This window comes from Crocuta crocuta, unplaced genomic scaffold (genome assembly GCF_008692635.1).
Source record: "Crocuta crocuta isolate KB4526 unplaced genomic scaffold, BGI_CrCroc_1.0 scaffold62, whole genome shotgun sequence".
Lineage (NCBI taxonomy): Eukaryota > Metazoa > Chordata > Mammalia > Carnivora > Hyaenidae > Crocuta > Crocuta crocuta.
Window position 1 is genome coordinate 1,291,020 of NW_027529173.1, and position 24,932 is coordinate 1,315,951.

Genomic DNA, 24,932 nt, shown 5'->3' on the forward strand with positions numbered 1-24,932 from the left:
TTAATTACCTACACACACGTACACATCTCAGTATCATTCTGAATATTCAAGTTACTTCTAAAGAAAACTTCAAATTTAATATTTAATACTATTTCTTAATAAGATTCTTTGCCACAAGCATTATAAAATAAATCAGCAGCTCACTGTTTTAAAACATAATGGATTAATAGCAAACGTAAGTATAATAAGCCTTACTGATGAGAGGACTGCCTTGGAAAGGGTTTATTATTCCCAGTTCCCAAGAGGAAGGGGCAAGCCATGCCACAGGGGGCTACATAGGGAAGCACCAGGGTTAGTCAGAAGGCAGAGGGAGGGATCAGAATTAAAGACACGAGCCACAGTAAACTATGGTTTCCACAGGAAGGAAAAGGCAAGACAAGGGAATGAGGCTTAGAACTGGCTAGTTTGAATAATTTCAGAGGGCTCAAGTACAGAGGCTGTCCCTGGCTGTCTGGTAGCTGGCCCTGGGGTGATAAGGGCAGGCAGATGGTGACCTGAAGTGTGAGGGCCTATAAAAAATAGACTGAGGAGTGGGTTCTAGATTGGCTGGTTTGCATTTAAAAAGCACACACAAGGGGGAGTTGTTTACCATCTCTAGGAAATGATAAATCCTGGAAGGGGCAGTGTCCTCCAGGGGCAGCAAGGCCCTAGATGTCAAAGCATCAGAATACAGAAAATAAAACCACAGTTAATACATTCAATTAAGCTAAGTAATAGAGAAGTCTCATTTCTGCCGGATATTTATTGAACACTCAGTATATATCAACACTGCACTATAGCTACAGATAGAAAAATGACCATGTGATAGGAAAGGAGATGGCAAAATGCTATTTATACCTATTAATTTAGAAGAATAAGGATAAATTTATGATTAATAGCTACATCTATTTAATACTTTGATATTTACAAAACATTTTCACATATTACTCCGTTTAATCCTCAGAAAAACTGTGCAGTACTCTCCACAATAGCTAAAACATGGAAAGAGCCTCAGTGTCTATCANACTAATTTGACAATAAACTATCTGTAAAAAAATAAAATAAAATAAAAAAAGAAAAACTGTGCAGTAGCAGTTTAATATTCACTTTACAGGTGCTTACTAATCACTCAAGAAAGCTGAAAGGCATCACCACATCACAGATAGTAACTAGCAGACCATGGAACTGAAGTCAGTTCTTGGTTCTTGTCCACCACTATTTTCAACTGCACCACAACATCTCCTTCATTTGAAGTTAAAGCTATAGTATTATTGTGTAGAAAATAATAGTTACCTATTCCTAACCACTGAGGATGAACTGCTCACTGGCCTTTACTGTAACAACTGGGGTAGCATACTGAAAAGCATGCAGGATTCTTAATACCTAATGAAACATAAATTCCTTACTGGGTACTTGTAATAGTATTTGAGAGCACAATTTTATGTTTTTAACTTTTGTATAAAAGTAGAGTGCTAGGGACACCTGGGTAGCTCAGTTGGTTAAACATTCGACTTCAGCTCAGGTCATGATCTCAGTTCGTGAGTTCAAGCCTTGCATTGGGCTCTGTGCTGACAGCTCAGGGCCTGCAGCCTGCTTCAGATTCTGTGTCTCCCTCTCTCTCTGTCCCTCCTCTGCTCATGCTCTGTGTGTGTCTCTCTCTCAAAAACAAAATAAACATTAAAAAAAAAAAGTAGAGTCCTAGACCTCACATAACGTTAAGACATGATTTCCAAAATACCTTTTATTTTTCAGTAATCAGGGGTAACTAAATATATATTTTTAAAAGAGTTTCAATAAATTTAAATTTATTTACCAAGTGGAATCCAAGCAAATATTATACTTAAAAATGCTTTTGAAACTTCTGTTTAAGAAAAGTCCATTTTATCACTACTTAATTTTAAAAAATCATCACAGAAAACATTCTACAAAAGCATCCCGACATTAGTACAATCCAGCATTTGAAGTAGTACTTTCTTCCTCAGGTAACAATTGGAATCTGTTATTAAACTCCGGGTGCTAGTAGTTGTGAGGCTGAAAATGGGGTTTTCCCTGCTGTAATACTTTCAAGCTTAAAATTCCAAAGTTCCAGCAAATGAAGATATTGCTGCTCTCATGAGACATCTCTGGACTACAGGTCAGCTGTCCTATGCTTCACCTTTTAGAATAAGCAGTAAAAGGCTTTCTCCTTTGAAACTGAGATATTAAAAGATCCACCTAACTCTTCTATTTCTGTATTTCTAGACTTTCTTGTCCCTGGGGCAGGCATCTAAGTCATGAGGTAGTAAAGTAATAAAATAGGTAGGGTGGGATGATTACTGTTAAGCTGGAGAGCAAGACGACAACAAGGACTGTGGTAAAATTGTTGGTCTGAAGATCAGGTCGTAGGTTTTGGAAAGGATAGGAGCTAATGGATGAAAGTGAAGTCACTGTCACTGCAGCATTTATTCTCACAGGGCTAATCTATGCTGCTTGTTAGCTAGAGAAGCTCAGACCTAAGCAAGCATACTCCCTGGCTTAAAGGGCAGCTGGTCTCTGACCAGGCATCTTCCATGTCTATATCCACTGGCAAGGGCATTTTGAGTAGTCAGATGAGCTCCCAGATGGCAATCTGAATGCCCAAGGGCTTAGGGGCCTGGCCCTCATTTTTGCTGCTGCTAAAGGCTAGGCATGCGCTTAGTTTAAAAGGATGGTGGCAAATCATTTTCTAAAAATTCTGTAAATCCTTATTAATGACTCAAACTTAAATGACTGACCTTCAAAGGACAAGAGCGTGAGACTTACTATTAGATTTGGCGTCGAAAATTTGCCAAAACAAAAACAAAACCTTACATATTTGGAGATACTGACGTATCTCATTCACTGTTACTCCCCAAAGTAGTCAACTTGAGTTAAAAACTAGAAACACTGTTAAATGGTATTTTCCCTGAGTTTTCCTCTTGGCTCACTGAAATAAAATTTAAGTTCTACTTGGTTTCCACCAACTTGTGCTTAAAATTATACAATTTTAACACTAAAATATCTCAAATATTTCATTTTAGAAAATACATATATTCACAAAAATTTTATTGTAACAAAAGGAAAGTACCAAGACCTCTAATCCCAAAGGAGACACAACTATTTAGTGGCAGAGTTAACCTGCTACCCAGCAACAGAGCTCTTTTGTTAAATATATCATGGTTACCTCTGCTCATCAAACTGCTTACGGAATAAAACATGTTTGCCTTCCAGTTTGAAAATTATACACAGTTATCACTACCTGTTCAGATAGCTACCAAAGAATCATTTCGAAAGCACACTGAAAGCTGTGAACACTATGATTTCAACAATCAAGTTTTCTTTGTGACTTGGAGTAAGAGTGGGGAGAGCATGAGGAAGTGTGTTAATTTTTTTCAGAATTACCCTAAAGTGAGTTAGTATCCTTAAAGGGTAGTGTTGAAAGAACAAGGAAGATGACAAATAAGTCCACAAATGTAAAGTAGAATATAATTTCCTTAAGTTTTTTCTCAATGCTTATAATGATTAAATATATATATATATGTAATGCATATACACACACAAACTTATACACAAAATGAACTCAATCACATCCTTTCAAAATATAGAGACTAAAAAACTAAATTTACCCCATTCTTGTATGCTATAAATTTACTCTGGTCTATCAACCTCTTATAAAATGTGAATTGGTCTTTAATTTTGTTTTTTTTTTTTTTTAATTTGTTACTTTAAAAATGAGAAAAAACATTTTAAAAAACTTTTCATAGAAACTACTTTACCCAGGGTGTCTGAGTGGCTTGGTCAGTTAAGTGTCTGACTCTTGAATTCGGCTCAGGTCATGTTCCCAGGGTCATGAGATCAAGTCCCATGTCAGGCTTTGTACTGAGCATGGAGCATGCTTGAAATTCCCTCCCTCCATCCCTCCCTCTCTCCCTGTCTCTGCTCATTCTCTCTCTCTCTCTCTAAAATGAATGACTGAATGAATGAATCCCAGGCCCAAGGAATAAGAATTCTGAAGCCAGATGAAATCTGAGTTCTTTTCCCAACATGCCCATGTATTAATTCTGTAACACGAAGCAAATTATTTAACCTTTCCTTTCCTCATCTTTTAAAAATAGCAATAATCTGGGGCACCTGGGTGGCTCAGTCAATTAAGCATCCAACTCTTGATCTCGAGTCCCATATCAGGCTATGCCCTGACAGTGTGGAGCCTGCTTGGGATTCTCTCTCTCCCTCTTTCTCTGGCCTTCACATGTAAGGAAATGCATGCACTCTCTCTCAAAATAAATGAATAAACTTAAAAAAAAAAAAAAAAACCAGCAATATCCAAAACTGAGATAAAAACAAAACTCACCTAGAATAAAGTATAGGACCCATGATTACAGAACATGTCTATTTTGTTTCCCCACCACCTAGAACAATCTCTGGTATACAGTGGCAGGTGTCTGAGTATTTCTTGATTATTTATCCATTAGACAACAATAATAATGTTAAAGCACCATCCCTGTCAAATGAATACACAAAAATGACGAGAATTATCAGAAGAACATAAATTCTATACATATAATTCTTATTGTTTTGGGGTTTTCTTAATGTCATTTCTTTTTTTTTTTTTTTAATATTTTTTATTTATTTCTAGGAGAGAGAGAGAGACAGCATGAGCAGGGGAGGGTCAGAGNATGTCATTTCTTAATATTTCCTTCAGAAAGTAAATTCTTATCTACTGATATGTCACATGCCGATCAAGAAGCAACTCATGAAATCTAGACTTCATAAAGCATACTTTTTTGCATGCCTGATAATTTTATTAATTTTTGTAGCAACATAAAATGAATATTAAGTTACTATAAATATTAATTACCATATGTTGGTCACATTTAATAATGTAAGATATATTTATATTGTGTTACATATTATTACCAATATATTAAATATTAATATTTTTACATTATAAATATTAATGAAAATGAAATATAAAACTTCTTAAAATCTCTCTCTAAAAACTCACTCAAAATTGGGGTTCCTGAGTGGCTCAGTCGGTTGGGGATCCAACTGTGATGGGCATCCATCACAGCTGGTGAGTTCAAGCCCGTGTTGGGCTCTGTGCTGATAGCTTAGAGCCTGGAGCCTGCTTCAGATTGTCTCCCTCTCTCGCCACCCCTCCCTGCTCTCTCTCTCTCTCTCTCTCAAAAATACACATTAAGTCCAGTATGGGCGCGAGTAGCAACATGGATGGACCTTGAGGGTGTGATGCTGAGCGAAATANATACACATTAAAAATTTTTAAAAACCCACTTGAAACTGATTTATGGTACACATATATTTAATGTAGGAAATGTCTTTGCTGGCCTCAAATTCCCAATTAACACAGGATACACAAAGTAATACAATCGTTTTTTTATTCTAATCCTCTCTTTGGGATTTATGCCCTGTGTCTCAAAAGGAAGATGAAGAGTAGAGTGCTCAGCTATAGATATAGAAATCATTGCCTTACTGAATACACAACAATTACAAAAAATTACTTACAATAGTATTACTTAGCTATAAAGGTAGGTAATAGTCCTATTCACCCAGACCAGCCTTACAAAAGTATGCTCACTTACTAGCTGTCTAACGTATTGGCTGTATGACCTTAGCTAAGATATTTAACTTCTGATGGCCTTTTTTCCTGTTTTGTAAACTGAGGTCACTATCATTACCTTCTTCATAGAAGTGCAAAAATTAAACGGGTATATATATATATATACACATATATACATATATATATAAAGTTTAAGTGGAGTGTCTGACACACAAAAAAACAATGAATGAATTGCACAAATGATCATAGGAAACATACACTGCAGCACATAAGCCTATATAGCTAGAGACAATTTAAGTGGTAATGGACAAAGTGCAGGGTTCTAGAGACAAAATGTGTTTGGATTTTTGTGGCCTTGAGCAAGTTTCTATCACTCTAGGCCTTAGTTTTTGTACCTGACCACAATGCTCCACTTTATAGGGTGTTCTGAAGAGTAAACAAGTCAATATATCAAGTGCAGCATACAGTACCTGGCACACTATAAATATGCAGTAAATGTGACCCAAAATATAAAACCAACACAGGCGTTAAAGAACCTTACTTGTTTCATTCGTAAAAAAAAAAAAAACTGAATTAATTTCTTTCCCCATTAGAACATTATGGAAGAGTGAGTTCAGTCTCATGTTATTTTATAACAAGCCTCACAGAAAAGATACTGAATAGCTGGTTGCTGGATTTAGGAATGTAGTCTCCCAGCAGAGAAGCCATGAAATGGATGAAAGTCTATCAAGAGGTTACCAAAACCATTTACCTGCCCTACCATTAAAATCAGTGTAGGTACTGATATCCTGCCAATGAAAAAAAAAGATGCGAGAAATTCTAGAAATAAAAATTCAACATGATTTAACTTTATAAAACTACATCACAACAATGACAAAATTAGAATAAATTATTGCTTCAACAAGCATATTATAATTTGTAGTACTTATCACAAATATCCGTCAAATGTTAACATCTCAAATTGGTACATATGTAAAGGTAAATAAATATATGGGAATATGTAGAGGATTTAAAAACCACTTTAAGTAGAATCATTTCTCTGATATAAATTCAGTAAGTACTTGTCATTAAATGCATCTCCTCTTTTTTCTTCCCTCTTCTTCCTCAACTCCTTGGCCTAGACATCCTCAGCTATAAGCAAACAAAGATTTTCCACCCCCCTCTCCCACTCCCACACCAGGCACAGGCACCCACTTACCACAGCATAGATCACTATCTGGTTCCTATACTCCTGTGCAAAAGCAGCTCCGCTTCTGTGAACAAAAAGCTATGGTGACTTGACTCATTATTTACAGAACTGTACTAAACTCTCTCTGGCCATACTATGAATTCAGAGGGACATAATAAATTCAGTGGGACAGAAACAACCCGTAACCTTTAAGTACCTTTGGATTCTCCTCAAAACTGCCCTAATGGCTAAGATTCTCACCTGCAACTGTCTACCAAAACACATGAAACAGATCTAAGTTCCTTTTATTTCATTTTACTAACCACTTTTTCTTTTAGGATCATAACTCTCTCGTTCCTTTTTTAAGTATTCATCTCGAATCTATTCCAAGGACCTATTGATCCCATTCTCCTATGAAATCCAAGTTCTCCTTTCTCCTAGTTTAGTATCGAGATTATAATGTACTAAACAATATCTTAGAAAAATACCACAGAGCATATAAGACGCAACATCTGCCCACAGGAAGTTTACAACTCAACGTTAATGTATGTTAATATTTCTTGATCCCAGTCTGAATGGTGCAACATTTGTAGAAAATTCCTAAAACGAATTTCCAAACTGCATGTAAAATCCAACATAACCTACAATGGCCCTCCTCCACCTGACCTGGCAGAATTTTAGTAATCCATTAATGGCCCCTCTCCATGAAAACATTTCCAGAACCCTAGAAGAAAGCAGAACTAGTTTTTCTTTCCTGTGGGCTTCTAAAACCTCAGTCATAGCCTTTATAAACCAAATGCCATATTGTAATTTACTGTATATTCATGGCATTCCATTGACTCTAAGATGCAAGTGACTGTAAGGAGAAAAAGATTCACTAGTCATAACCTGCCTTTGACTATAAGGTCCATTTCAATTTCAAAGATGTTAAAATGTTAAAAAAAAAAAAAGTAAGTATGTCTTAGAAGCAAAGAAATAAAATACAGTATGTCTCTGTAAGAGATCATATATTCTGTGAGAGCAGCAAACCTGTCTCACTTTTTTTTTTTTAATGTTTTATTTATTTCTGAGAGAGGGAGAGATTGGCAGCATGAGCAGGGGAGGGTCAGAGGGGGAGGGAGACACAGAATCCGAAACGGGCTCCAGGCTCTGAGCTAGCTGTCAGCACAGAGCCCGACTCGGGGCTCAAACCCACAAACCATGAGAGCATGACCCGAGCCAAAGTTGGACGCTTAGCCGACTGAGCCACCCAGATGCCCCAAACATGTCTCACTTCATCTTCAATTTCTCAATGCCTATTACTATCCTTGATAAAGAAAAGAGAAAAAGAACCAGCAAACCTGATGTTTTTGCTACCACTTCTTTCAGGTCAACGTTCTCTGTACTAGAGAAGTTTGACAACCTGTTTTTTGAATTTAAGCAACTTCACTGCCACAGTCTTTCTAAAGGCCATTGTGAATTTATGACTAAATTACTCCAATAACATGCTTTCTACTGGGCTCCTGATTCTAACTTTTCCACACTTTCATCTATAGAGAAACACTTTAATAATATCATTCCTTCACAAATCTTTCCATTTCAATCCCTTTCATCCAGGAGATTCAAATTTTTCAAACTTACTTTTATTATTCTTTTGGCAGAGTCCCTTCTTCAAATAATGTTAGGGAACAGTCCAGTAAACACACGATGAGTCCGAAGCAGAGGTGGCAGGCTGCCTGCCTGGCGTACCCTGGGCCTCTCTGTGAGACCACGACGCTGCTATGGAGCACAGATGAGAGAATGCCATTCACTGTGTTAGGTACATGCTTCCAAGGGAGGGCTTTTTGCTTTTCAAGTTCAGCTGCTTGGCTCAAGACACTTCGGTCTTCACCTCTCTATATACAGTCTCAAACGTCCACTTTCCAAACCAATCTTCAAGGCCTGGTTCAAGACCTATTTTCGACACACAGAGCCTTCCTTGTTTACTCCAATCCACTGATTTCACTTGTCTGAGCTCTCAAAACTTGTTCTCCAGATCTTAAGTATTTAAGTATAAACTCTCCTATGCAACCGTAACTGCCCTGTAATTGTTTCATGTATGTAAGCCTCTCACCTCCCCAATATGCGCATCCTTTCAAGACAGGTGAGTACTTTCAGAGTCTACCACAGACTGAGCATGCAGCAGACAACATAGATCTTGTACAATTAAACATACTGCTTTTTTTCCACCTCTAGATACACCTCTCTCCATCCTTAGTTGCACTCCAAAGGTTTCTGACATTCCTTTTATACAACTTTCTCATCTGCATCTGATACTTAACTCCAGCTAATATCCTACCTAAAACTACTCATTCTCCCACTTTACTACTTCACGTTCTTCCAGTCAACGAGAAAACAGATTTTACCAGCTTCCAACGGTCATATAGTTGACCCTTGAACAACATGGGTTTGAATTGCACGAGTCCACTTACATGCAGATTCTTCTCAATAAATTCAGTACTAACAATATATTTTCTCTTATGATTCTCTTAATAACATTTTCTCTGGTTTAAGAATACAGTATATCATACATACAACATAAAAAATATGTTAAGTGACTCTCTTTATGTTATAATTAAGGCTTTCACTTAACAATAGGTTATTAGTAAAGTTTTAGGAGAGTCAAAAGTTATATGCAAAATTTCAACTGTGTGAGGGCCAGCACTCCTAACCCCGATGCTGTTTAAGGGACAATTGTATAGTTTTCTTCATTATAGTTAAGTTTTTTGTACATATGACGTCATCTAGTCCTTGCAACTCTATGAGGTAAAAAGCAAAGGAATTAATACCACCATTTTATTTTTTTTTAATTTTTTTTTAATGTTTTTTATTTATTTCTAGGAGAGAGAGAGAGAGAGAGAGACAGCGTGAGCAGGAGAGGGTCAGAGAGAGAAGGAGTCACAGACTCCGAAACAGGCTCCAGGCTCTGAGCTGGCAGTCAGCACAGAGCCCGACGCGGGGCTCGAACCCACGAACCGCGAGATCATGACCTAAGCGAAAGTCGGACGCTTAACCGACTAAGCCACCCAGGCGCCCCTAATACCACCATTTTAAAATGAGAAAAGGAACAAATTGCCCACGATGGAAAAACTAATACAGAGCAGCACCTAAACAAAAATGTAAGAGTTCTACTTCTTGGTCCTGTTGTATTATTAATTCTAAAATGTTTTCCTGCTGCCTGCACATCTCCTCAAGTAGTCTGTGAGCACCCTGCCCAGGCACCAGCAGTATGATAAGGGGTGGCTCCGGCCTTCAGTTCCCTTCCTACCTTCCCCTGACTGTGACCTAGTAACATTTAGATGAAAGACCCTCATGTCTTTTCTTATGGAGTCCATCCTGACCCCCCAATAAAAGCATCTGCCCGTGGGTCCTCGCTGTCTCTGCTCCCGAGACAGCTCCCTTGGCAGCCCCTGCCATGTGATCCCCTCTCAGTGTACGGTGACAATCTCTCTAGGACGTGTGAGTATAATAAACTTTTTTTCTCTGTACCTCTCCTGTGTCTCCTCTTCTGGCCACACCTGATTATCACCTAGAACACAAAATACCTGTCTTCTAGGAAGCCTCTCAGTACACATGTCTGCAGTAATAATAAAACTACTACTTTCACCACACCACTCATAAAACAGATAGTCCTTACTCCTATTAAACCTAAGGAAAAGAGAACCTTCATATATCTCAAGTAACAGTTTTTCTATTTAAAAGAGTCTCAAGTCTCTAATTTTTTAAGTCTTTTTCAAAACTCTTTATTTTAGCAATGGGTTGTGGAAAACTGTAATTTTATCTTGATGTGAAAATATTTCAATACACAGTGATCTTGCCTGATGGGTTTAATATTTTCTACATAATTAAAAAAAATTTTTATGTTTCTTTATTTTTGAGAGCAAGAGAGACAGAGTATGAGTGGAGGAGGGGCAGAGGGAGAAACAGACACAGAATCTGAAGCAGGCTGCAGGCTCTGGGCTGTCAGCACAGAGCCCCACATGAGGCTTGAACTCACAAACCTCCAGGTTATGACCTGAACCGAAGTCAGACACTTAACCAACTGAGCCACCCAGATGCCTCTGCATCATTTTTTTTTTTAAAAACACCTAAGTGCTAGATATTCTGAGCCAAAAAGAAAGACCTATTGGATCTGTTCACTCCACCGGGTAAACTAACAAATTCTAAGTTGTGAGTACATTCAGAGTTTGAACTTTATTAGGATCCCAATTTTCCAAATGCTCTCCAATTGCACTCAAGAAAAAGTAATCACATTGTTCATACTAAAGTGACAATATCAGAAACATGACTAAAATATTGTTAAAGAGCCACTGAGATAAAATATCCTAACTACAAATTCAATGTTGGACAACAATGTACATGTTTAAAATAGTAATGCTTTACAGTCACCAAATAAAAGTGCAAATAACAGAAAAACAGCATCTAAGCATGCAGAAAGTCTAACAATGAAGAAATCTATTTATGAATTAAAAATATTACATTTATTACTCAATACAATTCTCCTTAATTATACTCCCTCTGTAATAAGAAAAGCGGTGCATGTGACCCTCAACCCCCACATCCTAAAATCCCTAAATACTTGGTCAGTCATGTAAGTTTAACTAAGACTTCTAGAGAACTCTCACCATATGCTGGATGGAAGTACCCAGGAATAGGACCATATAATCAAATAGTCATAGAATCTTCAATTTTAGATAAGAAGACTTGCAGTTTACCTAATCAAACTTCCTATACAAGAAATTCTTCTACATTCTACAGTATCTCTGATAGACGGACGTCCAACCTTTAATACAGGAAGATCACTACTTCATGAAACAAACCATTCCATTACTCTACAGCACTAGTCCATGTGTGTACATATACATATTCTTCTGATTTCCCAGGATCAAACAAAACAGATTAAAAAAACAAAACTTTTCCTATATCCAAAGACAGGAGTCACACCTTCTCTTGTTTTAACAATAAACCCCCCCACTCTTCAATTATTGCTAGTGTGAAATGTTTTCCGCACTCTGCATTCCAGGAATCCCTCCTGATATGCTTGCCAGTTTGTCAGTGTCTCATTTAAAATGTGCCACAACTAGCAAAGCACACAATATTGCAGAAATGGTCTGACAAACACAACGGAGGAACTTTACTCTTGGTTCATATCGAGCCAATAAATCCCAAATCACCTTCACATGTCCTAATGCCAACCTAGGTTCATCTTGTAGGTATACAATTTCCCTACCCTTTTAAACAGAGGATCCGTTGTATTTATCTTGCTAATTCTGACCCAGCATTCCAGACTATTAAGATCACTTTGAATCTGAAGTCTATCCCCATCATAATATAAGCAAAGTCTCCCAGCTTTGTCTCATCTTTAATTAAATAGGCCATCCTTCAGTTTAGTATTTAAAAAAAAATACTTAACAGGATTGTATCAAGGACAGAACCCTATGCCATAATACCAAGGACTTCCACTGGTGTAGACAATCATCTCTCATATAATTGAGAAACCAGGTATGAGCCTTTAAACACATCATGACTATCAATGCAGAAATCAAAATATGTTGTGGCAGCATTATTTCTTTTCTATACACCTCTGAAAACCTTAGAGAAAGAATACATAAAGCTAGTTTCTTAGTGAAGCCATATGAGTTCCCAATTATCTCTGAATTCTTTTTTAAATGCTCACCAGCCAACTACTGAATAATTCACTCAGGGACTTTGTTAAAGATGTTAACAAACTCATCTGTTTGCAGTATAGGATGTTTTCAAAAGGTAAGGTGCTTATTCATGCTCAATTTTTCCATGCGCATAATTTTTAAGTTATTGATACTAGCCTGAAACTGTATTTGAAAGTTCCTTCTGACCCTAGGATGGCATTTATCTGGACCATTCTGACTTCCAAAAAGCAAATAAATGTCTCTTATCTACTCACTTACATTGCACAAATAATCTCAGTGAATACAGGTCCAGTCATTTTAGGTGGAACTGCATTTTCCTTGCTGGTTAACAGAAGCACAGTCCAGCAGCTCTGTGTTTCTCCATATTACACCATTTCGTTTAGGCAATGCGTCTTTTGCTGTGATCTGAAGCCTTACAAGTTGTTTAAAATTGTCTTAAAAGCCTACTTTATTATGAATTTCTGCTTTCCTGACATTACTCTTAAAATGTCAAACTGCTCTTTGATTTCATTCTTTTTTCTTAATGTTTATTTATATATTTTTGATAGAGAGAAACAGGCAGAGCGTAAGCAGGGGAGGAGCAGAGAGAGGGAGACACAGAATCCGAGGCAGGCTCCAGGTTCTGCACTGTCAGCACAGAGCCCGATGCAGGGCTCAAACCCACGAACAAGCTAGATCATGACCTGAGCCGAAGTCAGACACTTAACCAACTGAGCCACCCAAGCACCCCTCTTTGTTTTCATTCTTAATCCTATGTCCTTCCTTCTACCTTCCACGGATACTATTTTAAATTCTGAGTTTAACAGCAAGGTCTCCATGCAGCCAAACTAGTTTCTATTTACCATTTCTTTCAGTACTTTTGGTCATAATTGTCCATGCTACAGAATGTTAGAGCTAGAAGAAATTTTAACTGCAGAGTCAGCATTTCAATTTTCAAAAACACTTACCCTCTATAGGTCTTAAATTTACATACAGGCACAAAAGAGTAAAAAATAGACTTTACCTCTGAACTCATCCTTTTATATTATGTCTCCTAAACAAAGGCCTTGGAATCAGAGATGATTTTAAATCATGGCTCTACCACTGGGGCAAATTTTTTCTTTTAAAAATTTTTTTTAATGTTTATTTCTGACAGAGTGAGTGAGTGAGACAGACAGACAAAGTGTCAGTGGGGAAGGGGCAGAGAGGGAGACCCAGAATCTGAAGCAGCCTCCAGGCTCTAAGTTGTCAGCACAGAGCCTGAGGCGGGCGGGAACCCAGGAAGGGCAAGATCATGACCTAAACCAAAGGTGGACACTTAACCTACTGAGTCACCCAGGTTCCCCTAGAGGGCAAATCTTCTTAAAGCTCATGAGGCTATCTGTAACATGGGCCCAATAAGACCATCTTAAAAGATATTGAGGATTTTATTGGAATACAAAATCCTAACCCTAACCTAACCTAGCACCTAGCAAGCTCTAAGGTAAACAATATATGTTTGTTTTCATTCTCCACAAGTCTCATATTACAAAAAAAAAAAAAAAAAATGAAGGCACCTGGGTGGCTCAGTCAGTTAAGCATCCAACTCTTGATCTCAGCTCAGGTCATGATCTTGGGTTTATGAGTTCGAGCCCCTGCATCGGGCTCTGTGCTGATGGTGTGGAGTCTGCCTGGGATTCTGTCTCTCCTTCTCTCTGCCCCTCCCTTGCTTGTGCTCTCCCTCTCTCTCTCAAAATAAATAAATACACTAAAAAAAATTTTTTTTAATGGAGACCGTATCTTGACAGCTTGAGGATTTGCTTAACCTACATATACAATTTACTAATCTCTTTAGTTCTGACTTTGCTCTTTCAAGAAAGTACAAAACAATGCTACTAAGATTCCAACATTAAGCTCATTAACAAGGAGACCTACAGAATTGTGCTTTTTACCAACACTCTATTCAATATACTAAAGCTGAATATCCAGCGGCAACAGACACAACCTATGGGGAGAACACAAAGTCAAGCTAGATACTCTCCCTCTCTGGTCCCTAAACTTCAACTATATTTACTCATTTACTACTGAAAGATTTGAATAACAATGCCAGCAATACAGTAGAAAGAGGACTAGAGCAACAGTCAAGATTCGAGTCCTCACTTTTCCCAAAAGTACAAGTCATTAAACTTTTCTGGGCTTCAATTTCTTCCTTTCTAAAATACCACTAAGGAATGAGGGTGGGGGAGAGATGCTCAATTATCTTCAAGTTACCTTCACTATGGTTTCATTAAGTCTTATCTCAACACACACATACATAAGCAATTTGTGGTTCAACAGGTTTCCCTTTACCACAATCTACTGACTCATTAGGTAGCAAGCTGACAGGCATTATGAATATCCCATCAAAACTAAATCAAGAGAGTACAGAAAAGCCCACATATGGTTTCATATCAGGCCAGGCTCCCCCTTTTATTGTCAATCCTTACTATGCCATCCCCAGCACTTAATGTAGGACTGTAAAACTTTTAACCTGTTATTTCTGCTTTCACTTATAAAAGAAAAATACAAAATCCCTTTATAAGTAGACTTTAGCAGCTATACCCAACGGCTGCAACTAGTGAGCAATAACCTCAAAGATCCTTTTAAACTAAAATTCTATCATCTTGTAAACCTGTTATTTCTATGAAATCTATGTATAGCACTTTTCCCCTATCTTCCTTCTTAATCAAGCCTGCTTTTTCTGCTTTTCAGCTTGCTTTTATGCCTGCTCCAATATTCCTTAAGTATTATTGTTTCCTGATTCAGATTCAAAGATAATTAAAACTCTATTTTCCCTTGCACCCCTCTCTATTCTGAAATGCCTCTACAAAATGCCCTTTGAAAAATTAATGTGGCTCTACACTGGATACCTTTTCATCTTCCATGAAGAACAAAAAATTGGCAACGATATTGTTATGTCATCATCGACAAATCTTAAAGGTCATGCTGTACATTATCTAATGGGTAAAACCAACTTGGTAAATCAGCACCTAAATCACTTGTACAGTGTACAAGATGCAAATTCTTCATAATGAATTCCATATGTAACAAACAGTATAGAAGATTTTAGAGAAATAAAACTGCAAGAGCAAACTTGATTTTCTTAAAAAAAATTAACGAACACACTAGGCATATGTATAGCTCTACACACAAATATGTATATATGTATATAAATCTGTATATAAGTATAACACATGTATACGTTAGGATGCCTTCTAAGAAAATCCAAATTAGTAGAATACCAAAAGAAATATGAGCATTAAAATCAATTTCTTCACTAAGTAACTCTATAAAAAAGTTTGGTGTGGGTACCTGAGTGACTCAGTGGCTTAAACATCTGACTCTTGATTTTGGCTCAGGTCAGGATCTCAGAGTTACGGGATGGAGCCCTGCATTGGCCTAGGCACTGACAAGTGCTGATCCTACTTAGGATTCTCCCTCATCTCTCTCTGTCAACTCCCTCCCCCGCTCCGCATTTTCTCTCTCTGAAAATAAATAAACATTTAAAAAGAGTTTGCGTAATAAATTGATTGTACAAGATGAAGTTTTTAAATTAAATATATATGTCAGTTCTTTTCTTTGGCCCCCATTTTCCCTAATTATGAAGAACTGGCCTTCCCATTAATGATTCTGCTACATCCTCAGGTTTCATACTTTAAATCCCCCCCAAAATAAAGAAAGGTTAGCGTCAAGTTCTTAAAGGGCCAGCAACATCTTATCTTCAAGTTTGAACTTCCTTTGTGTAAGAATTAACCTAAAAATGTTAATTATCACTGAAATTGACAAAGAAATATCTATCCATCAAGCAAAACATGATTTTTTACAATATATAACAATTAAGGCCAAAACCAAATAAAATCACTAGCCAATGCAAGGTAATTACAGATTTAGCTATCAATGGTCCCTACATGTTCTAAATTCTTTAACAAGATGTAACTCCTGAAGATACATTACTGGAGACGTTCATTTTACTTAGGGCTCTTTGGCTACTTGAACACAGTGTGTGAACGGGTAGTTCTTAGAACAAAAATCTTACTTTCCTCACTTAGTTAAAACAAAGGATGTTCTTAAACCAGAAGAATGATTAGTTACCTTTGCTCTTAAAAAGGGATTTCTGCTTTTCCTTCACTCAAAGTCCAACTAATAATCCAACAAGGAAACAAACAGTAAGTAAGGGCAACATGTACTTAGTTCCTTCTACGACTTTAACTAATTAAATGTTAGATACTCAGCCTGGAAGTCAAGATTCTGAGAGGAGACCAAACCACAGAAACACATTATGCCAAATTCAATACCAAGGAAAGAGATTCCCTTACGTTGTAACATTCTCTTTTCAAAAAATCAAGTATGGGGGCGCCTGGGTGGCTTAGTCGGTTAAGCGTCCGACTTTCGCTTAGGTCATGATCTCGCGGTTTGTGGGTTCGAGCCCCGCGTCGGGCTCTGTGCTGACTGCCAGCTCAGAGCCTGGAGCCTGTTTCAGAGTCTGTGTCTCCCTCTCTCTGACCCTCCCCTGCTCACGCTGTCTCTCTCTCTCCTAGAAATAAATAAAAAAATATTTAAAAAAAAAATCATTTAAAAAGAAAAAATCAAGCATGAAGCTCCCTAGTCTCAAGAACTGGTTTCATTTGATCTACTTCATACAATTCTTTTTCCTTCCCGTATCAACCAGAACCTTCCCATATCATCCAGAACCTTCCCATATCTCTAAGAATGACATGAGGATGGATGGTAGAGAACTTTTAGCCTTCAGTTATTGACCTAGTCATTGCATTTTGTCAAAGTCAACTATTAAGAATATTTTCAAGGGACGCCTGGATGGCTCAATCAGCTAAGCATCCAACTTCAGCTCAGGTAATTACCTCATGGTTCATGAGTTCAGGCTTCAAGGGGGGCTCTGTGCTGACAGCTCAGGGCCTGAAGCCTGCTTCAGATTCTGTGTCTCCATCTCTCTCTGCCCTTCCCCTGCTCACACTCTCTCTCTCAAAAATAAATTAAATAAATAAATAAATAAAACATTAAAAAAAATTTTTAAAGAATTTTTCCAAGCCTGATAATAGTTGTCATGAATATTTACAGCAAAAATTTTTCCCATGAATTATAAAAAATAACATCATTTGGGGGAAAAAAATAGATATATGAAGCAATAAAAAAATAACAAAAAGTGAATGGGGACACGAAATAAAGGGTCGGAACTTACAAGGTTCNGCCCCACTCTTGATGTCCCAAAAACTCAAAGTCAAAAAACATTAATGAAAATAAAGCCATTTCACCAGTTTCATTAAAACCACTCCCAGCCTTGGTTCCAATTCCAAATTGCTATCTTCTCCAACACCTTCTACCCCTTAATTCAACAAACATTTGTCAAGCACCTACTATAGTAAAAAAAAAAAAAGATAAAGTAAAAATCCATGAACAACCAGGCCCAGATTAATTGCACTGACTTGCAGAAATTGGTACATTTCTGGTCTTTGTAACACGGTTCTCTTCTTAAAATGAATGAGCATATCTATTTGAACATAAACTCTTCAACATCAACAAAATTCAAAATCTTTCATTTCAAGAGAAAAACTCCAACCAGGTAAAGTTTAAATTTCCTTATACACTTAAGCGACATTCAAATCATGTAAACTCTATAAATTAAAAAAAAAAAAAGTCCAGAAAATGAACACTTAACATACCTATTGGGAGTCCTCAGCATGTGGCTAGTCAATACACGTTTGTGAAATAAAAGCTGTAAATTCTCTGTCATCAAAATCCATTCTTTGCGGCACACGTGAACTAGCTCCAACACTCATCTGCTTCCATATTTTGCTTTATGGTTCACTACTAATGACTAGAGCCTAGGTTCTCAAATTTCAATGAGATTTAGAATGACCTGGAAAGTTAATTTGAAAGGTAAATTCCTTGACCACACCCCCAAAAGTTATAGTTCCAGAAAGTGGATCCTGTACTCATAATAATACAACATTCAAGTAAATCTGAGTTAGGTGGTCAAAGATCACTCTTGGTATCAAGACTCACCCTCATAATAAACAAGAGGGAAAACTGAGTTGAAATTGATACCAATGAAAGTACAGAAGAATTGACTATTCCTAACCTAAATTATAAATTATTCAATTCCCTTCATCATAATTCACAATGTTTAACGGACAAATGGAAATTTAAGTGAAATAACTTTTGCTTTGATAATGCAAACTGTCACTCTATCCACCAAAAACAGATTATTTCTCTGAAATACTTAAGATACTATCAATGTTTAGGAAAAGAATAGGAAGACAGCAAGCTATGGACTGTAACCCAGAGAAACACTTACATAATTGTGCTGCCATAGTTTTAGGGGGTAAAGCACCACACTTCAAAATACTCTTTGATTAGGTTACTATGCTGTCAATACAGAAGTCACTAATCACATGTAACTATTTAAATTAAAATAAGTTAAAAATTCAGTTCCTCAGTTGCACTAGCCACATTTTAAATGCTCAATAGCTGCATGTGCCTAGTGGCTCACATACTGGATAGGATATACAACATTTCTTTATCACAGAAAATCCTACTGGAAAGATCTGGTTTAGAGGTTATGGGCATCCAAAGAGAATATGTAAATCTCTATTCTTTTTGACAAGAGAGCTCTATCTGGCAATTTCCAATCATAAATATATACATCTACTTTAGGTATTAACTGTAAAACAAGAACCTTAGCATAGTTTTTCTGAAACTGATTTCTAAAAAGGTCATTAAAAAGTGATGTGCTAATTCCTATCATCAAAATAAAAATATTTAACTAAAGAGACCTGACGCTATCAAAGTGTCTGACACTACAAAAACCACAAGTAGGTTTGCACCAAATCAGAATCAGTAAAAAGTGTTTAATTACTAAAAAACAAAAAGTACTAGGTAAAATAAGACAAGTCCAGAAAATTTTAAATACTTAATTAAGACTAGTTTTGCAAATACTTCTGAAATCTCTTTATATGGGTAACAAATATTGCTCTATAACAGGTCTTAAAATGACGTTACTACAATTAAATAAAATTAGTGACATTTTACTCTTTTCATTGTTAACTGCCCTTCAACAACTTCACATTAAAAAATACCTAAAAATACCATAACCATAAGATTTAAATTTTATATGTGAATTACTAATTCAAAATCCTGAGAAAATGTTGGTTTTAACAGAAAAGTAGACATAAAAAATTAATCAATTTATAACCTAAAATAGTATCCCTAAACTGCATCAATATCCACTGTACAGAAAAACGCAAAAGCATGAACAAGATGCTGAAGGATGGGAAATAACTTCCAACTGAAAAAAAAGTTAGCCTTTTTACAAAGTAGAATTAAAACTTCAACAGATTTACAATTGTGTATTAATTCAACTTTAAGCCTATTTTCTTTTAAGGAAGATATAAACATCTTTACATCTTTTTAATTAGAGTTCTTTCTGAAGAGTTCAAGTGTATTCAAGTATCTCCAAATTACAGAAGACAATTTTGACTCTAATCATGAAGCTCAATGGAAAAATGATTTTATAAAACAAATTTAACTTCTAAAACCTCACATTAAAACATACAAATGTGAATGGGTCAATGACTACAGTTACAGAAGTTAACATTCCTGTCATTTTAGATTCCTTGTGATTATGTTTATTTCAGAGGTCTACGTCAAATCTAAGTGTCAGCAAAGAAGTGCAGTAACTGTTATTAAAAACTGTATGAAAGGATCTCAAAGAGAAAAGATTGTTGTAACTTACCTGCAACACTAGTGATTGTAACTGGAACTCCTTGCACTTGAACACCTGCAGCACCCAGGTTGGCAACACTCACTGTCTGAAGGTTAGGCACTGATGCAAGCTGCGCAGTATTCAAAGTTATTGGGGCACCAGCAACAGCCACCGGAGCAATTTGAGCAAGAGTTGTGCCACCACTTGAAGACACCGGGGTGATGGTTAATTGTTGGGATAACCCAGCATTCTGAACTTGCAAATTTGAAAGACTCTGAATATTCTGAACCTGTACAGTCTGCCAACTGATTTGCCCTGAAGGTGTTAAAGTTGGAGCCCTGATAAGCACCTGAGTCGGATTTACTGCTTGAAGTTGAACATTCTGCAAAGGCTGCTGCTGGATGGTCTGAATTGTCTGCCCTGACTGAAGTTGAAATGACTGCGGTGGAATAGCCTGAATGATCTGTTGCTGAGGCTGTTGGATCTGGATCTGCTGCAAAATAGGCTGGCCTACAATCTGCACCTGCTGAAGAGAATTCGATTGATCCTGTGTATTCTGTATCCCATTAGACTGAAGCTGACTGGAGCTCTGCGCTTCAGACTCAGTGGCAGCAGGTGTTTGAGATTCTTCAATAGTGCGTTCGGAACTACTGGCTGATGTGCTTGCATACTGGCCCGTGTCTGCTGAGCTCACTAACGTGTCACTGCTCGTCAGAGACGTGGAAGCAGTGGTTGTGCAGGTAGTGGAGGAGGAGGGAGATTCCGGCATAGTACTGGCAGAAGCAGTGGTGGTGGTGGGTGTGGAAACTAACTGACTCCCATTGGAAGTCCCACTATCAGTAGTAGTAGCAGGCTGGCCAACCTGTCCAGTTCCTCCTCCAGCAGTCACGTTGTTTATCACTGGCAAAGCTAAAGTCACTCCTCCAATGTTAATTGGCAGGGTTGTTACAACTTGAGCCTGAGTACCAGGAAGGGTCTGTAATTGCAGTGGTATTGAAACACCGGGTCTAATTTGGACTGGAACGGTCTGATTTGCCAGGTTTTGAGCAAGAATATTTCCAGAAGCTGTCCTGTTAGCAGCTGTGAGTATAGCTTGATTATTACCTGCAGAAATGAGCTGAATTTGACCCTGCAAATCCTGTAGAGATGAACTACTAGTTGGATTGATTTGAATCTGCTGGCCTTCCACTGTCTGAAGTTGTGGAATCACTTGGTACTGTACACTACCACTTGGATTTTGTACTTGTATAACTTGAAATTGACCAGGGGTGGAAGAATTACCTGATTTCGTTTTTGTAGGAGACGCACTCCCGTTATTACTGCTGGAAGAACTAGATGAACTAGAAGCTGGTTGAGAAACGTTATTTTCTTTTGAAGCAGGAGGAGTGGAGGCAACAAGTTGCCAAGTGTTTCCAGCAAGTTGTGTTGTTACCAGTTCTAGCTGTTGTGGTTGATTTTGAAGTTGCACCAATCCTTGGCTTGGATCTATAATAATTTGTTGTTGTCCAGTTCCTTGATTTTCACCAGGAGTCCCTATTTTGCTGCAAGTAGCTGCCAGTAAAGCCAGAGGAGAGGGCTGAGAGTCCTACCCAAAATGAGATGATAAAGGAGGGAGGGGGGGAAAAAGTGGGAGGATTTAGTGGAGGCCAGTAGTTGGAAGGGTTTATTTGTTTATTTATTTATTCATTCATTCATTTATTTTGACAGCTCTACATTTCAGAACTTACTCAGGAAGTGACAGAAATCAAAAAGAAATAGTAACAAGAGCAGGAAGATAGAGGAAAAAGGAAACATACTGTAATATAAAGTTCAAACAAAAGGAAATTTCTAAGAAACTTTTTTAAAGTATATTCTCATAAACTCAAAATGCCCTTGGGAAAATACACACCGTTGTCTACTAGTCTGAGTTGCTGATGTAATTTTAAACAACGTTATCCCTCAAACGTGTGAAATCTTTACGAATTTACAATTTAACTTCCTCACTCTCAGAAAGATGCTTTGAGTGGATGAACATTTGTATTCTGTTCTTCAGTTCTGGGCAATTAAAGGACATAACTCCCTCTCTCCCCTTACGTTTCGTGATGATTTTTTTTTATATGTTTGCTTTTACCTGGGAGCCTGAGGTTTTGGGTTTTTTATTGTTATTCTCTGGCTCAGAGGTTTTCCCTCCTTCTGTAGCCATCGCCGCTGCTGCTGCCGCCGCCGCCGCCTCCTCCTCCTCCTCCTTCTTCTGATCTGCAACAAACCCCCCCCCCACGACAACAGGTTATTAGGATTATTATTATTCGTCTTCCCCCTCTCCTCCTTTCCCCTCCCCCCGAACATTAATCTCCATAAACCCGCGATCCACGCACACCGGCAGGGGGTGGGGGAGAAGGAGGGAAGGGAGGAGGGGGATATCACAAAACGTGGTTTGAAACCCGACCCATCCGCTCCAGAGCAACACCCAGAAGGTTGTTCTCTCTCAGACATTAAGACAAAACACAACCCTCCTTCCCTCCCCCTGATACCCTCCCTTCCTCTCCTCCTCCCCTTAAAGCATCTCAGCGGCCCCGGGGGAGGGGGGAGAACCGAGCAGGGTCTGGGGAGGGAGGGAGGGAGGGAGGCGGTGGAGGAGACCGAGGGGGGGGGGGAATACGNTTGGCCGCCGACCTGCCGGGGGCCGGGGCGCTGGGGCCGCCTCCTCTCCACCCCCTTTCTCGGGGTTATCCTTTCTGCCGCTTTTCTTTTCCTCCTTTGGCTTCTCCGGTGCTCCTTCTCTCGGCGTTCTAGCTCAGGCTCGCTGCCGGTAGGCCCTCCATACAGCCAAACTTGTTGTCTCAGGATATCCCGCCCCCTACTCATTTCCCAGCGCCCTCCCCCCCAAAAACCTGCTCCGGCATCCCTCGGAATTGCCACTAAAGGAAAAAGTAGGGCTGTCGCTCAGGGGAAGCGAGTAGGTCGGATGAGGGGACGTGCGGACCACGGACAGCCTGGCGCGCCGGGTGAACTGCCCGCTACCCCTGCGCAGGGAGCATGGCTTTCCTGAGGCGCATCCGGACCCGGGCGCCCTTTTTCCCTGGCTCGGTCCCCATTGGCTGGGCCCCTAGTGACGCGCGCTGAGTGGTGGGAGAAAGGAGGCGGTTCGCTGCCGCAAAGGCTGTCGGCCCTTGTAGTTTCCGGCGGCCGCGGCGGCCCCTCCGAGGCACCGCCTACCCTCCCGCCCCCGACCGAGGCCTGGCTGCGGAGCGGAAAGCTGCCCGAGGGGGCGGTGGCGGCAGGGCGTGGCCGGGGCCGAGTGGGAGTTGAACTAAGCGAGGGGGAGGGGGAATGGGTGTTGTTTGCCTGGGCCTATCCGCCGCGCGGGGCTGCCCAAACCACCTCTGCCACCGCCTCCTCGGCTCCAAGCCGCTCCCCGCGGGGAGAGCTCACACCCGGAGCGCTTGGCGATTGAGCGGGCGGCGGCGTGGGGAGGCGGGGTTTGCTGTCCTCCGGGTTTGAATGAACCCGGTTTCTAGGAGCTGTGCCTTCGCCTTTCCTTTCTTTGCTCACCTCCTTCTTTCAGGCCTTCCGCTTCAAACACGAGGCCTGCTTTACCACAGAGAAGCATCTTCCATTTTATTTGTTGTCTCTAGCTGGTTTCTGGAACGGAGCAATGACCCGCCTTCTAAGGTTGCATCGTGTTTTGCCAAATAGCCCTTGTGGTTGGCGGACTTCTCACTCTTTTTGGTCTCACAAGATTCTGGAGGGGAAGAAAACCCAGCTCCGTTTGGGTCAGCCCCGGTCACAATTCAGCATAAGCTTCTGGGCAGGTGGAATTCACATCTGGCGGCGCAAGGCATTTTAATGTCGAATGCACTTGAGCAGTCTTCAAAGCTGTCCTTCAAAGTCCTGAAGTCAGGACGATGCTGTGGAATATAATGGGCGCCTGATTAAGGGTACCAAAGATGGAAGTGAATCGCTAATGTAAACACTGGCCCCGGGGACAAGGTGCTCGTACACACCCAAGCTCACAGTCACCCACTCCCATTTAACCTGGGCTCCACACACAGCCTTGAGCGTTTTTGTCTCCTCCTTGAGGCCTAGTATGTTGCAAGAGTAAGGAGGTCCCAGGTGCGGCACTTGACTGGCATTTCCTTTGCCTGTTAAAAATAATTGCAACATTGGCTGATGACAAAGCCATCAGTGCAGAAAGACAAAGCACTTCAAATAAAGAATTACATAGTATTGTGTACCCCTTCTTAAAAAAATGAAACTAAGATCCTTAAACAACCTGCTTTGACCCCACCATTTACAATACAGAAATGCTTCTTGCATTTACAGATCAACTCTATCCTTGAGTCTTCCCCCCTCCCCCACAATTCATTGTGATAAATGAAGGAAGACATTTTGCAGTCTTCTGAATTGGGATATCCTTGGCAGTTTTCTTACAAAACCTGCTTCAGAGGGATAGTGTCACTGGCTCTGATCCGCAGATTTTAAGAAGAATGCTTAGGGACACCTGGGTGGCTCATTGGGTATATGTCCAAACTTGGCTCAAGTCATGATCTCAGGTTTGGGGTTCTGGTCCTGCATCAGGCTCCCCCATGACAGGGGGTAGCGTGCTTGGGATTCTCTCTCTCTCTCTTTCTCTGCGCCTCCCGTACTCATGCTTTCTCTCTCACTCTCTCAAAATAAATAAACTTTTAAGAATTAGCTGAAAGAATATAAGTTAAAAATAAATTAAAAAGGGTGCCTGGGTGGCTCAGTCGGTTAAGTGTCTGACTCTTGATTTCAGCTCAGGTTATCACCTCACAGTTCCTGAGATGGAACCCCATATCGGGCTCT

General features: G+C 39.3%; 1 protein-coding gene across 1 annotated transcript in view; it reads right to left on the reverse strand.

The window, feature by feature from the left end:
- Positions 1-22,321, reverse strand: part of SP4 (Sp4 transcription factor) — a 79,959-nt gene extending 57,638 nt beyond the window's left edge. The window contains exons 1-2 of the mRNA XM_077757654.1: positions 22,237-22,321; positions 20,157-21,711 (exon numbers count right to left, since the gene is read on the reverse strand). Of these exons, the coding sequence (XP_077613780.1) occupies positions 20,157-21,711; positions 22,237-22,308 (1,627 nt within the window). The 5' untranslated portion in view covers positions 22,309-22,321. The remainder of the gene's footprint in view (positions 1-20,156; positions 21,712-22,236) is intronic.
- Between the last annotated feature and the right edge of the window lie 2,611 nt (positions 22,322-24,932).